This window comes from Rhinolophus sinicus, chromosome 4, assembly GCF_057876585.1.
Source record: "Rhinolophus sinicus isolate RSI-liver-muscle chromosome 4, RSI-T2T, whole genome shotgun sequence".
NCBI lineage: Eukaryota > Metazoa > Chordata > Mammalia > Chiroptera > Rhinolophidae > Rhinolophus > Rhinolophus sinicus.
Window position 1 is genome coordinate 33,587,479 of NC_142504.1, and position 14,078 is coordinate 33,601,556.

The 14,078-nt window shown below is 39.1% G+C and overlaps 1 protein-coding gene across 7 annotated transcripts in view; it reads left to right on the forward strand.

Moving 5' to 3' along the window:
* The window catches only part of CDK6 (cyclin dependent kinase 6), a 219,100-nt gene that overhangs the window by 185,301 nt on the left and 19,721 nt on the right, over nt 1-14,078 (forward strand). For 4 of the 7 annotated variants that reach the window (XM_019729705.3, XM_074340726.2, XM_019729704.3 and 1 more), the window contains one exon: nt 13,211-13,261. The exons of 1 other annotated variant lie outside the window; for it this stretch is intronic. In XM_019729705.3, coding sequence (XP_019585264.1) covers nt 13,211-13,261 — 51 coding nt within the window. Of the gene's footprint in view, nt 1-13,210; nt 13,262-13,374; nt 13,407-14,078 lie in introns of all 7 variants that reach the window. 2 more of the 7 variants (XM_074340727.2, XM_088797758.1) reach the window with 1 other exon arrangement.

Here is a 14,078-nt window from a genome sequence, read left to right on the forward strand (position 1 = left end):
TTGTCACTTCCATTTCCTAAAATGAAACCCTCATTGGCCCACAGGGAGAAAAAAGGCTGGCTTTGTTAACCAGCTTTATTTCAACAAGCACATCCATATGGTAAGAACTTCCTCTGATGAGTCATCCACAGTTGTCAAACACCAACTTTCCTTTGTTTGACCCATACAGAAATAAGGTCTGTGGAAGCAAAAACGCAAGAGTCTGAATCATTTAATTGTGTTTTCTACATATCTGAATTTGCATCCGTTACAAACCCAGTGTGTTCACCATGAAAAATTGCATTCTTCAAATATCACGGAAAAAAAAATCCCATTCAGATGGGTCTGTTCTGTCTAGATAGTCTGTGAAATTTCTAAGGAATGTTGTGGGCTTTGCTTCCTGTGCTAAATTGTTGAGTTATCACACTATTGGATTCCACCCAAAATGTGCTGGATAGGAATATTATATTCATACAGATACCAGTTGTCTTTACCATTCAGAAAGGGGGAAAGAGGAAAAGGTTACTACTGCTCCTTGTCATAGGATATAAACTCTAAGTTGGTAGGTGGAAATGTGCGTGCAAATAATTTTTTAAAAATATGTCCTTGATTCTTTATAGAGGCTTGAGTCATATTCAGTCACAGCTTTGTTATGACTGCTAACCACTTTCTGTTTCTTTGTTGTTGTTCAACTAAGGACTATCCAGCCAGGATTCAGACCTTGCTCTGGGTTATGGTGCCATCATTGGTTTGAAAGAGAAGAGTTATTTAGAGATACCATCTTACCCATTTGTATATAAAAGAGAGAAAAGAATTGAAGCGATGTTGTATGATTCCTTTTCTTCTATTTACTTTTCTCTATTTTCTAAATGTTGTACATATATATATATATATATATATATATATATATATATATTTTATAATCAGCAAAATATTCTTAAAGTACCCACCCATCATTAAAAATATAAACACAATAAATAAGCCTTATAAAAGATTAAGCTGGCTCTCAGGTCAGTAAGGTTTTATCCTGAGAAATGTTAACTTTGGTTGATTGATTACTACACTAATTTCTCAATACTAGAGTCATACGTAGATAACATCACTGACATTCAAGGGCCAGCCATATTTGTATGCTAAGCAGATTTTTTTTTTTTTTTAAGGAAAAAATGAGACAATCAGTCTTCCACTGTTTGGAGTATTTTTAGCCAATGATTGAATCCAATTTGAGGATATTTTTGGATCATTTGTAATGCTCTGTGAGTGATATTTCAGTTCCCTGTTGAGCAGAGCTGTTTTAAAAATAAATAAATAAAAATAAGCCACTTCGACTAATAGACACTTCTATTTCAGAAAATTTCTAGTAATTGTTTTGCTGACCGACGGCAGAAGTCAATATTGGAGTGCTTGTAAGAGAAAGCTTATGTATATGAGCATAGAGGTGACCATAATTATATGCTCCAAGACACACCCACAATAGAGTCCATAAGACTCCCTTTGGCAAAAATATATGTCAAAGACACATTTCCAGCATTCCTAGATTAAAAATAAGTGGCTTTGAAAGCTACATTTTGTTATCATACTATGTGTAATATTTGCTCTTGGAGTATGTCGCCATTAGATAGGCTTACTTTTATATTTCGAACTTTTATTCCTTGTGTATTGCTTTAATGTCAATTTATGTCAAGTAAACTTACTCAGGTCACCTTGATTCACATGGCTAATTTCTTTTCTGTGGTATGTGTTGCTGGTTAATCTCAGCATTCTCTTCTGCTACACCTGATAGCACTTCAGAATCATTCTCAACCCAACTTGCAGCCTTTTACTTACTACCAATCAACCCGATCGGACAAGATGAATTTTCCTTGTCATTCTAGATATGGAGGCAGCTCCACCCCAATCTCTACTGGTGGCCACCTCTTTAGATCATGCACTTCCCTCAGACTGTTATTTTAACCTTTGGACTACTCATAAGCAATGCTCTCTGCCTGGGCAAGATGCATAAAGTTTTAGAAGGTCATTTGCTAAAATTACAGTATGAGGAGGGAGCAACCAATGGTCTGATCCCTTATTACATAGTTGCAGTGAGTTGTTAGGGAAAAAGAGAATGAAACCTTTCTCTATGGACCACCTCTGTTCTTTCTGTTTTGAGAGATGCTCATCTGATTTTTCAAAACAGCCCTCTGAAATATCAAAGATAATTTTTTTTTAAGATTTTTTTTTTTTAATTTCTTTTTCTACAACCTCTTGTTCTGGGTCTTCTAGATAGGGTGACCAGCCATTCTAAGTTGCCTGCCTGGGACAGAGAGGCTTCCCAGGATACAGGATTTTCAGTGCTAACACTGGAACCATCCCTGGCAGACTGCGCTGGTGGTATTGAGGAACATGAGTTCTAAGAGTCTCATTCATGGACCAGCTCCCTGTTACAGCTTTTCTTTCTCTCCCAGGAAGCCACAGTATGAAGAAATAAGGCAAGGAGCTATGAGCGAGAATGATTTTATTTTGGGGTATGGTGAGGCTCCAGTTTGGTTGAGTGATGTCTCTAGTTCACAGTTCTTCTGTAGAGTGGAGGTAATTGATAAGCCCTGAGTCCACTTAATAATTAAATCCTGACTGATTAATCTACAGCATTGATTTCGCCAGTATCGCCGGTAATCTCTAACAATCTCTTCTATGTCTTCACACACCACCATCACCCTTGCCCCAAATGATCTTCCAGTGTGTTGTCATTAAAGTTTTTCCATACCAATCCCGACTTAACATACAGTGAGTGCTACAACTAGAATTTCCGTAAGGGAAAAGGACAGTCGGCCATGCTCTTTGGTTATAGGAAGAGGCTAAAGACGACATTCCCCTGGGCATGGAGCCTAAGATGTCTGACTATTAAAAAAGCTTATTGCCCATGGGAGACAGGTAATTCCATGGGGGTCACAGACCCTGGACCTGCCTCCAGTGTCCTAATAATTAGTAAAACTAATAGAAATGCTTCACCCTTTGCAAGTTATTACTTCTTCGGTTTGACTCAGATTTCCTTTCCTGGTTCTAAAACTTCCTTTCAAATGCAAAGTTAATTTAGTACTTGCTAGTCCTCTGACTTGAGGGTTAGAATGAGAATGAAAATGCCATAATGTTCTTAGGAACCCCAACTTTAGAAAGTGCTCAATACATAATGTTTCTTTCTTGCCTTAAGAACTCACCTGAGCAGTGTGATTGGAGAGGAAAGAAATAAGGGAGGCTCTGGGGGAGTCATGATCGTGTGATTTGGCAAGAAAACGTATCAAAGTATATCAAATGAATACTTGGATCCCAGACGCAGAATGAGACAAATCATGTTTGTTGCTTCTATGGCACAAGAATGTGCCAGCCCAGCTTTCTGATTTTAAAGGTCTGAAAGGTATTTAGTGGCATGAGGAAGGAAGTGTTATGTACTGAATGTTTGCATGCCTCCCCAAAATTTAGATGTTGAAGCCCTAACCCCCAATTGGATAGTATTTGGAGACAGGCCTTTTGGAGGTAATTGGGGTTAGATAAGGTCATGAGGGTGGGTCCCACAAGATGGGATTAAGGCTGTTATAAGAAGAGACACCAGAGAGTTTGCTGTCCACCGTGTGTACACAGCAAGCAGGTGGCCGTCTGCAAGCCAGAAAGAGAGTCCTCACCAGACACCTTCCTGTAGGACTTCCCAGCGTCCAGAACTGTGGGAAATAAATGTCTATTGTTTAAGCCACCTGGTCTATGGTATTTTATGGCAGCTCAGGCTAAGACAGGAAGAGATGGCACTGGAAGAACAGAAAGGCAATTCTTTAAGTATTTAAGAGAAATAATTATTTCTGGCAAATAGTAGATGCTCAGTAAGTGTTGAAGTGATAAGAAATGGTTTTGTTTTTTGTCTTAAGGACCACTTAGCCTTCTTTAGTCATATATAAAGTTGACTACGTCCATTAATATATTAATTAGTAAGTTTTGTAATATTTCAGAAATCTCAAGTGGTTTGGTGTGTTCTGGTTTTAATTTTAATTCTCAATTTTGAATTGAAAAACTGGGATTTTTCCTTTTTGTCTCTTGCTCTCTCCATCTCTTGAGGAATTACTCCGAGTCCAATAAATATGCCCTCTGTAGAGAAATAAATTATTCACATCTGGTAACAAGAAGAATTAATTCAGCCTTTTTTTTTTTAAGGAAATTACCAGATTCAGAGTCCCCTGCTATGGACAGATGTGGCAGCACACTCTAATTTACGTTCATCTGGTCTTGTCTGTGAATGGCACTTCCCTCCCCCCCATACAGGTGTTTTCTGTTGCTCTTTGTCTCAGTGACAGAGCTTCATCTCAGATTCTTCTTTTTGCTCCAGTCCTTCCCTTGTATTACTTGGGCTTTTAATTCTTTCTCCCATGTCCTTTCCTACCAGCCCTTCTTCCTTTCTGGACGGGTTTCCTTCAAGTGCCTCTTTCCCCTCCACACCCTCTTTAATCCCTTACTCTCTGTTTTGCCTTTGCTAAACTTTTTCTCAACACTTGCCTTTCTTTGTCTTCCAAAGAGCCCATCCCTGTCCTGCATACCTGGGTGAAGTAAGCACCTCAGGGCAAAGTTCCTATCCTGCATGCCTCTTGCCGCTTCTCTGATGATTTTGGCAAGATTTTAGACTTAGAGGACTGTCAGCCAGCTCTCAGCCAGCCCTGATTTTTAAATACCCATTATTTGCAGGCAGATACTCTCTAGTGCCACAGACCAGTTGAAGCATAAATGGATCTAACAATATAAATCAAATCCGGCTTTGGCTGTAAGTGTGTATACATCTATTCATATATACATATCTATGCAAATACACATGCTCGCACTTGAATTACCCAGAGATGAACCAAGGAAGGGAATTTTGAGATGGGAGGGACTGAAGTTGATGGAAAGAATGGAGAGAAACTCTCTTGGTAGGAGGAACAGTAACCATTCTTATGTATTAAATGAGTGCCGGTTATGGACAGAGTGTAGTAAATTATGTGCCCTGGATCCAGAAGCAAGTAGGGGTTGGCCGGTTGGCCCTGTCCTCACAGAGTTTCCAGTCTGTCTGTAGAGACCAACAAGTACACGAGTAATAGAAGTGGAACAGCATAGGAGTGGGTGAGGTGAACAAATTGCATACATGCAACATGTGGCAAGTAGCAGTGTTGGGATTGTTTTCTTCTGATTTTAAAAGTAACTAGCACTCTTAAATGCTGACTATAGAATGATAGTAAAAGGCAGAAAACAGATCAGCCATAATCTCGCCACCCAGAGGCAAGCATAACATAGTGTTGTAAGAATGCCTTTTTTTATGCGTAGACCTTTTTTTGGTTTATTATTTCAGCCTAATCTGATACATCAGGTGCTTGGGGGAAATTCAGATCATCTTAGTAATTTATTCAGAACTTTCAGAACACATGTGTTCAAATGGGTATGGTAAAATAAATGTTTGTTGCTGGGTTTTAATACTATGTACTGAAGCCTTTCATAAACTTAGGCCGACAGCAGTTTTCTTAGCAGTTTTTTACTGTCCTTCTGAATCGGTAATGTTTGCTTGGAGATCTAGTTTCTTAACTACTTTTTATAAACAGCTTTATTAACATATAATTCACATACCATACAGTTCACCAGTGGAAATTGTACAACTCAATGGTTTTTAGTTGTGCAACCATCACCACAGTCAACTTTAGAACATTTTCATGAACCCAAAAAGAAACCCATGCCCATTATCAGTCGCTGCTCATTTTACCTCAGGTTGCCCCCACCTCCGTCTTAGGCAACCACTAATCTACTTTCTGACTCGATAGATTTGCCTCCTCTATATAAATGAAATCATACAATAAATACGGGCTCTTTTGTGACTGGCTTCTTTTACTTGGCATAATGTTTTCAGGGATCATCCATGCGGTAGCAGTGCTTCCTTCCTTTTTACGACTGAATGACAGACGCCACATTGTATAGCCCTCCTACACTCTGTTTGTCCCTTCCTCAGCTGGTGGGCATTTGGGTAGTTTCCACTTTGGGGCTGTATGAATAATGCTGCTAGGTACATTCATGTACAAGTTTTTGTGTGGACATATGTTTTCAATACTCTTGGGTTTGCTTAGCTACCCTTTTTTGCATGTTTTTCAGTCTCAAATTTCAAAGTATTGTTTTATACTTTATTTTTCATTATAAAGAAACACATTTAAAACTAAGTTAATTATCTTCCAGTCTCCTTCACCCTCTCCCCACCTTTCTCATTCAGCCTGGCTTTCCTAATAACACAAACTTAAAATCATGCTTCTTCTTCCAAGTTATGTTCAGTCCTTCACCCAGTTCTGACCGTCTTCCCTTAAACGTCTCTGCGTCCTTCCCCATTTTCTTGTCCACCTTCTTTGGATTCTTGTCTTCTCACTGGTGCACTGATCTTGTCTCCATCTCCATCTCCTCCGATGGACTCAGTAAACGTCTGCTCTATTAATCTTTCTAAAACGCTGCTCCTGTTTGCTGCTCGTTGGAGTCAGACCAGCTTAACCACTTACCGAGCTGTTTCCGTGGATAAGTTACTTTACTTCTCATCTATTAAAAAAAAAAAGAAAGAAAGACAGAAAGTAAGAAACAGTTCATCTGACTGCCTCCCAGTATTCCAGTAAAAGTTAAATGATGGTCCTGGGCTTCTGCGTCCCTCCTGCAAGATGAGATAAACTTCTCTATTTCATGATTCTGTGTTTGTATATCTTGTCTCCCATGTGGGCAAGGATTATTATGTTAGTATGTAGTATATATCCATGTATATATATTTATAGAGATTTACAAATTTATATTTTAATGTTTATTTATATTAAAATGTATAATTTAAATATGTGTATGTTATATACTTAGACCCTATATTATTTAATATATAATTTTTGGTTATCTCTCAGCACCTAAGGCAGCTAGCTGTATGTGCTTAGCAAGTGATCACTCAATTAATGTTTATGAAGTAAATCAATTAATTGGTTTTCTGCTTAATCTTATTTGAATAGGTGGTAATTGTAAGGTGATAAGTTAACATTTTTAATTTAACAGCTAACAGCTCTAGGACTGAGCATGGGGGCAAGTATAAAATAGTTGACATTTTCTGGGTAATATTTTTCAAAAGGTCATTTTATGAACATAGAAAATTCCTCTTCTAATCAAGAAAGATAACAGCTAATGCATAGCTGCAGGTCAAATGCAGGTTACAGAGGTGTTCTATAGGGTGATCCATGACTTCCTGTTTCTTTTTAGTACAATGAAAGTATTGTAACTAAAAGAAATCTTTCATCTTCCATTATGCATGAATCATTTCCTTTCTATAACAGACATCAGCATACACTTCTCATCTGCTAGAAACTTCTAAACAACACTTCTAAATGTTGTTTTCCGCTGTTTATTGAGATGATAAATGATATTTATATATTCTTTTAGTTGTTTTTTAAAAAGGCATATAATCTTAAACTTGGTTCCATTTGTAATTTGACCCAAGAAAATACACTTCACTAATAAAAGACACGATGAGTGAGTTTTTAGCTAAAACTGCATACAGAAGAAAAAATGATATTGGCAATTCAAAATTAATTAATCCTTACTGGAAAACTTGACGTTTATTCTTTTTGTTTTATGAAAAAGATGGAAGAGTTGTAACAGGTGTAAGAGAATATATAATGACTCCAAAGGAAGGACTGTTAGGCTTAAATATGACTTTAGGCACCCAACACATGGTGACAAATGTCCTCTTCCTGTCTTGGTCACCAAGTGAAATACTTTATGTTATCATCTGTGTATAACAGTGGCCAGGAACGCGAGAGATAACCATGTGTGAGTGTGAAAAAGTGTGTGTGTATTTAGTTGCCACTTATCGTAAGTCTGCTATAAACTGAACTTTTTACAGATGAAGCAAATAAGGTGTAAAGAGACTCCATGACTTGCTTTAATGTCATTCAGGGAGAAATGGCTGGTAGGGGTTCACACCCAGGATAGTCCATCACCAAAATCTAGGCCCTTTCCCCAGTCAAGAAATATCCTGAAAAATCAACATGTTAAACGCAGGGAAAACATTATGGCTTATTCAGAAAAGCCTTGGGGAAAATCCTTGCTAAAAATTCCCCAAGAACCATACTTGTTTTGGCATGACTATGCCTAAGGTGAGGTGAGAACAGAACCGACTTTGCTATGGTTTGAGATGAATGCAATTTTACCCTCATACTTTGCAATCATCTCCTTAGTTAGAAAAAAATGCTTACATGTATAAATGAAAAATATGTTTCTTTCATAAAGAATTTATCTTGTCAGCATCAAATATTATCAAGAATGATGATGAAGGAAGATTTTGAAGAAAATACTTGGAAATAACCTAAAATTCTCTTTCATTAAAAACTCATGTTTGATTTCAGATGTTTTCCCCCCAAACATTGCTTATCTTGTCAAATAGCTTGCTTTCAAAGGGTAGTATGGCACAGACCTTCCAGTATGCTCCGCTGTAGTTTTTGTGGGAATTCGAAATAGAAAGAGGCTCAGGGCCATGAAAGACGGAAGGAAGGTTTATGCAACAGGATGTAATAGTCCCTAGCAGTGAGTGTGGAGAAAAATCTTCTGAAGAAAAAGGAGGATCATAAGCGAGGTGAAGCGAAAAGAAATGTAGGTTATAAAGTTAGAAATGGGATTCATGAAATTTAGATTCAACAAAGGTCTTTAGCAGATAATGTTTGTGCACCATTATCCAAGCACTTGGGTAAACTATTGTAAAGTTATCTCAAGTAAGGAATTGTAATTTTTGATACAGTAGAATGCGTAAAAGTATACTGACTTTAAGTAATTTCCTGTATAACAAGATTTGTTAATGTGTTACTCCAGTCAAAGCAATTGCCAAGTCTTTATTTGGGAATATTCTTGGTAGGTGTAATCTTTCCATTTTATTATTTGACTGCCCCCCCCCCAAAAAAAAGTGTGTATAAGGAAGAAATATTTTTAAAACTATAAAAATAGGCTTCAGACTTACTACCCTCGATATACTACCTCTATTATTAATTTTCTCTTTAAATATGTAGTTTAAAAGAATTTTTAGTAAGTATGTCACCTCAAGGGGGTTTATGTCTAAAAACAGACAAGATAGAATCATTTAGAGGAGCCCCTCCCTGCCATGACTCAAAAAAAATGCATTTTTTTTTATCTTTTATGAGCCTCTGTCTCGTGGTATGTAAAAGAACATTCCTCTGTCATTTTCAGTCTTCGTGCAGGTCCTCTATAAAGGTTTCCAGGGGGTACATTTTTAGGCAGTGGGAAGAAACAGTTCAAAGTTCAACCTGAACGTCCTCAGGTTGTCTCTATCTGGCCATCTCTGTCTCAGACTAAGTCTTTCAGTCTTTCTGTGTCTTTTATTCTCCCCCATTTTGCTCCTTCAACCCTCTACTTCCTTCCAGCTCAGCTCTATGTCATGGTAATAAAGAACCAGCCAAGTCCGACTCATGCCTGTGTGTGTTTTAGCTGAATCATTCCTACAATTATAAAATTATTCAAGGCAGCAGAATTAAACTGTCCCTCACCACTAAACCAAAGAATATAATCAAAAATTATGTCCATATTTGTCCACCTAAAATATGCCATAGATGACATGATTTAAAGGACACTTAACTCAGCTAGTCTAAGGAAGAAATATTCAAAATAACTTCAATGCAAATTCAGTCCTGTGTGTTTCTACAGTACATGGTGCACACAGGTCAGAGACCTGATATAGCCAAAAGTTTTTCCCGTAGAGCCTTATTTCAAAACAGATTGTATCATACAAGGCCCCTGGAGCAGTCTTAGTCTTACATCTTTGTACTCCACTGCACACCCAAGAGTTCATCATGATGAAAGGTTTCACCCTTCCTCTGCATCTGTTATACCTCCCCCACCCCATGCTCCTGCTCCTCTATCATAAAACCAACTCATACAAAATACTCAGAATTTTCAGGCAGAAAGTCAATAGATGTTCTAAGAGTTTGATCATGTCCATGTCCAACCCCTTGGTCAGCTGAGAGTACTGGTTCCAATTTGACCTGTTCCCTCCTTCACGCTCCCTATTTCCATTGTCTTGTGACTGTGTCTTGGCATCCCCAAATCCATTTTCTAAGAGTTCATTGCATGCCGTCAGAGTTCAGTGGTTCTGTATAATGCAGGCCAACACATACCTGCTGCAAAGCCAAGCTGATAGATAGACCTCAGTCACACACCAAGTCTTCCTAAGGTGGCAAAAGTCATTCTGAGCTGTACACCGAGTTGCTGCCTTATGGTTTCCAGTATTCCCTGTAGCACATTTTGTAGAGTGTTCACCGAAGAGTGGTCATGATTCAGACCTTTGCTTGCCACACTCTTTATTCAAGGAGGCCAAACTGATGGGCCAGTTCTAACTTGAGGACGGCAAGCACATCTCGATCTCATTTTGTGGGCCAGGTCCAGCCAATACGTAAAGATAAGAGTTCTGGCTCTGGCAGTATGGTGGATGACATGACTTGAACATCCTCTGCTAAAACACCTGCCAAATGGAAGATCAGATAGAACAAGCATTTGTTTAAATGCATGATGGAGCCAGCAAAAAAAGTTAGGATATTGCCAAGGGACAAAACAAAAAGGGAACCGAAAGCCAAAACAGTTAGGGCACAAACCACTGCTGCCGCTGAGCGTCAGGCTTGGGTTTCAGTGCCCACCCAGGAACAACATCCATTCAAGTTAGTCCACTTGGTTTGCTTCCCAGTAGCCATGACCAACATATTTATTTTAAACTGCTCCATGATGCTCAAAGGTAATTTCACCCATGTTTCCGTGGATACCGGTCTTCATGAAGGGTGGGGGGCTTGGCATATTTACACATTAAACTGATGCTCTCTATGCTTGCTGGCCCAGTACACGTATCACTGTAGCCGGTGAGATATATGCTTAACAAGAATGGGAGTCTTTTGTGTTTGCTCCCTCATACTGCCAGTTATACTTCGTTTCATGATTTCATACTTTAATATGAAGGAAACAGATGAGTGTGAACAGAAAAAAGATTGTTGTTTCTATGCAACCCAAGTTCTGCGCTTTGGAAAGAATGAAAAATGGTATGTCAATTAAGATAGAAGCAGAATAGCTGTAAAAGATTGGACTGGGAGAAGCATGTAGAAACCTAGAAGGGCTATCAGTCAATAGGTTTATGGAGAGAGTAGAGCCTCTATGAGCCTTGCTTTGTTCCTTGTTCAAGGAGAGTGAGAATTTAAAGATACATGCAAAGCAACTGGATACAGAATCCCAAGGGCACCACTTGGGAAACAAACACCAGGCTTTCTATCAACTGCTCTTCGTGCAGCCCCTGTGCTGTTTCACCCAGAGGTTTGGCTGTTGTGACTGTGATGCAGAGAACATGAGTGACTGAAATAAAAGTGGATGACACCGTCATGAAGCATTCAGGCGTTGAGGCATGGCAGACCTGGTTTGAATTCCGAGGCCGCACTTTCTCACGTCTCCTTGGAGAAGTCATGACACATCTCCTCAGTGTCCTCATCGGAAAATAGGGATGACTGCAGTACTGTGCTCCTGGAGCTTTTGTGAGAATTGCGTGAGATCGTGTTTGGGGAGCATGTGGCCTGTGCCAGATACCTTTCGTGCTCCATAAATAACAGCTGTTACGATTCCATGGTGTGGCTTTTCTAACACGTGGACTTCTCACCTTGCTGCCTTTTAAGGTCCGTAATGCTTTATGCATTTGGCTGTTAGTGATGTGCAAGTTGCCTATACTCGTTTGTTGGGGATGCCATAACAAAAGAACACAGACGGGGGTGGCTTCCACAACAGAAATTGATTCTCTCACAATTTTGAAAGCTTGCAAGTTCAAGATGGAAGTGTCAGCAGGTTTTATTTCTTCGGAGGCCTCTCTCCTTGGCTTGTCTTCCTGCTTTGTTCTCACATGGTCATTTCCCTGTGTGCACACATGCTCCTGGTGTCTTCTTGTGTGTCCCCATGTCCTTTTCTTGTAAGGACACCAGTCAGATTGGATCGGGGGTCCGCCCTAACAGGCTCATTTTCACTCTTTAATGGCCCTATCTCTAAAGACAGTCCCATTCTGAGATACCAGGGGTTGGGCTGCAACATGTGAATTTGGGAGGGGATACAATTCAGCCCATAACATTGCCACCGATAAGTTTATTTTCCAATGCATTTGAAAGGAACCACTTTCAGGAATAATGACTTGAATGGAAAGTATGGCTGTAGAATTTTAAGGTGTCTTCTAACCACTGAAATGCTATAACTTTGCAGGATTCTTTATATATGACCTAGATAGGGAGGTCATTTACTGTGCATAGAAAATATTTGAGGTCAAGTTTAAAGATTTATAAATTGATATATAATATTTTAAAAATATGGTTTCTGTTAATAAGCTACAAATATTTTTTAAAACACATAATTATTAAAAAATACCTGTTTATGTCATTCATTGAGCAGGGAGTTAGGGAACATTTACGTGTATACCATAGGTGTTTATAAAATCAAATAAAATATTTATTAATTGAGCCACCTGTTCAGGTAAAACACCAGGTCAAAGGGTAGGTGCAAGCCTAGAGAAATCCCTGCTTTCAAGGGGTATTGATCCACTTGAGTAAATGCCAGAAATGTCACCAAGTGAGCTCATTTAATGGCCAGTTAAGTGCTCAGTGTAGGCATTGAGGGCTGAGTATCCACAATTGCCTCTGAAGTTAGGATTTTGAACTTGTAGCGCTTACCTACCATAATGGGAGAAAGGGAAGTGGTATAATCAGAAAAATAAACCCAGAGATAGCTCACTGCAGTATTCACGACAAGTAGAAGGAGAGAGGCACATGGTGAGGAAAGAGTGCTCTGAGAAGCATCTGACCAAGAACAGTTTTAAAGGTGTCCCGTACCCCTGGTTTGCAGCTAGGGCAGTGATGTGTTCGACCCTATCATGAAGTTAATGAGAACCGTGATGCCGAGGCCTGTATGTGGTGGTGGCACTATTGTTGCGATGACTGTGACCAGGATACCCATAATTCTAAAACGTGGACACCAGGTGCCACCAGGTACTCATGAGAGACCCTTACCGGAAGTAACGTGCAAGAAAAAAACGTTCCTTTACCAAAAGAAAGATGTCTGAATCCCCCCCCCAAATAATATTTTGCTTCCTGTTAAACACAGATAATAACAAATATGATTGAAATGTAACCTGGGAAAATTCGTTGTTTCATATGTGTCTTTATTCTTTTAGGCCTCTTTTTCGTGGAAGTTCAGATGTCGATCAACTAGGAAAAATCTTGGAGTAAGTAATAGCAGTACTTTTACATCAGTGTCTGTAGCATTAAAACATGTATTACAGTGACTTTTCTCTGACGTTTATATAATATGTTTATCTCTTATCTTTCCTACCCCAAGCTGCTGCTGCAGACAATGTTACTATTTGTGTGGTGAGTGGGGCATGGTGGCTGTGCTGTTTCATGCAGAGACCATCATGATGTGTGGCCTAACTGCTCTGCTCTGGAAACTTGTGTGTCGTTCATGTGGATCTTTGCGCTGCTCCTCTTTCTTTGCTTGGCTGAGCTCCACTTCTTTAGTTCAGAGCATTGTCTGCTTGGGATCATTGCAGATATATCCACCATTGGAGGTGGGGCACTTGGTGGCCTGGTAATGCATCCTTGCCACTGGGTTTCTTGTCCCCATTGAGTATCCATTAGTCATCCAGGTTTGTTTTGCATTTTTCTTTTGTTCTCCTGGACAAAGGATGGTATGCTACACAATCCATTTTTCTTTGGAGCACCTGAAACGGGAGGTGAGAATCCTAGGTTCTGATCTTATATCTATGGCTAAATAACCATGCAATCTTGAGAAAGTCATTTAACACATCCTGTAAAGGGTGTACACAGTGTCTGGTACACAGTACGTGCTTTAAAAATGTTACCAGTTATTATAATTCATCATTAATTGTTGAACCATTTTGTTCCTTATCTTCTTCACCTGAGAAATGAAACTTTGGCCTAAATTCTCTTTAAGATCCTTTCTTGTGCTCAGATTCTTTAGTTCCAATTGTCTGTTACATAGCTCCTCGTTGATTTGCAGAGTTTCATTCATGTCTACATGTG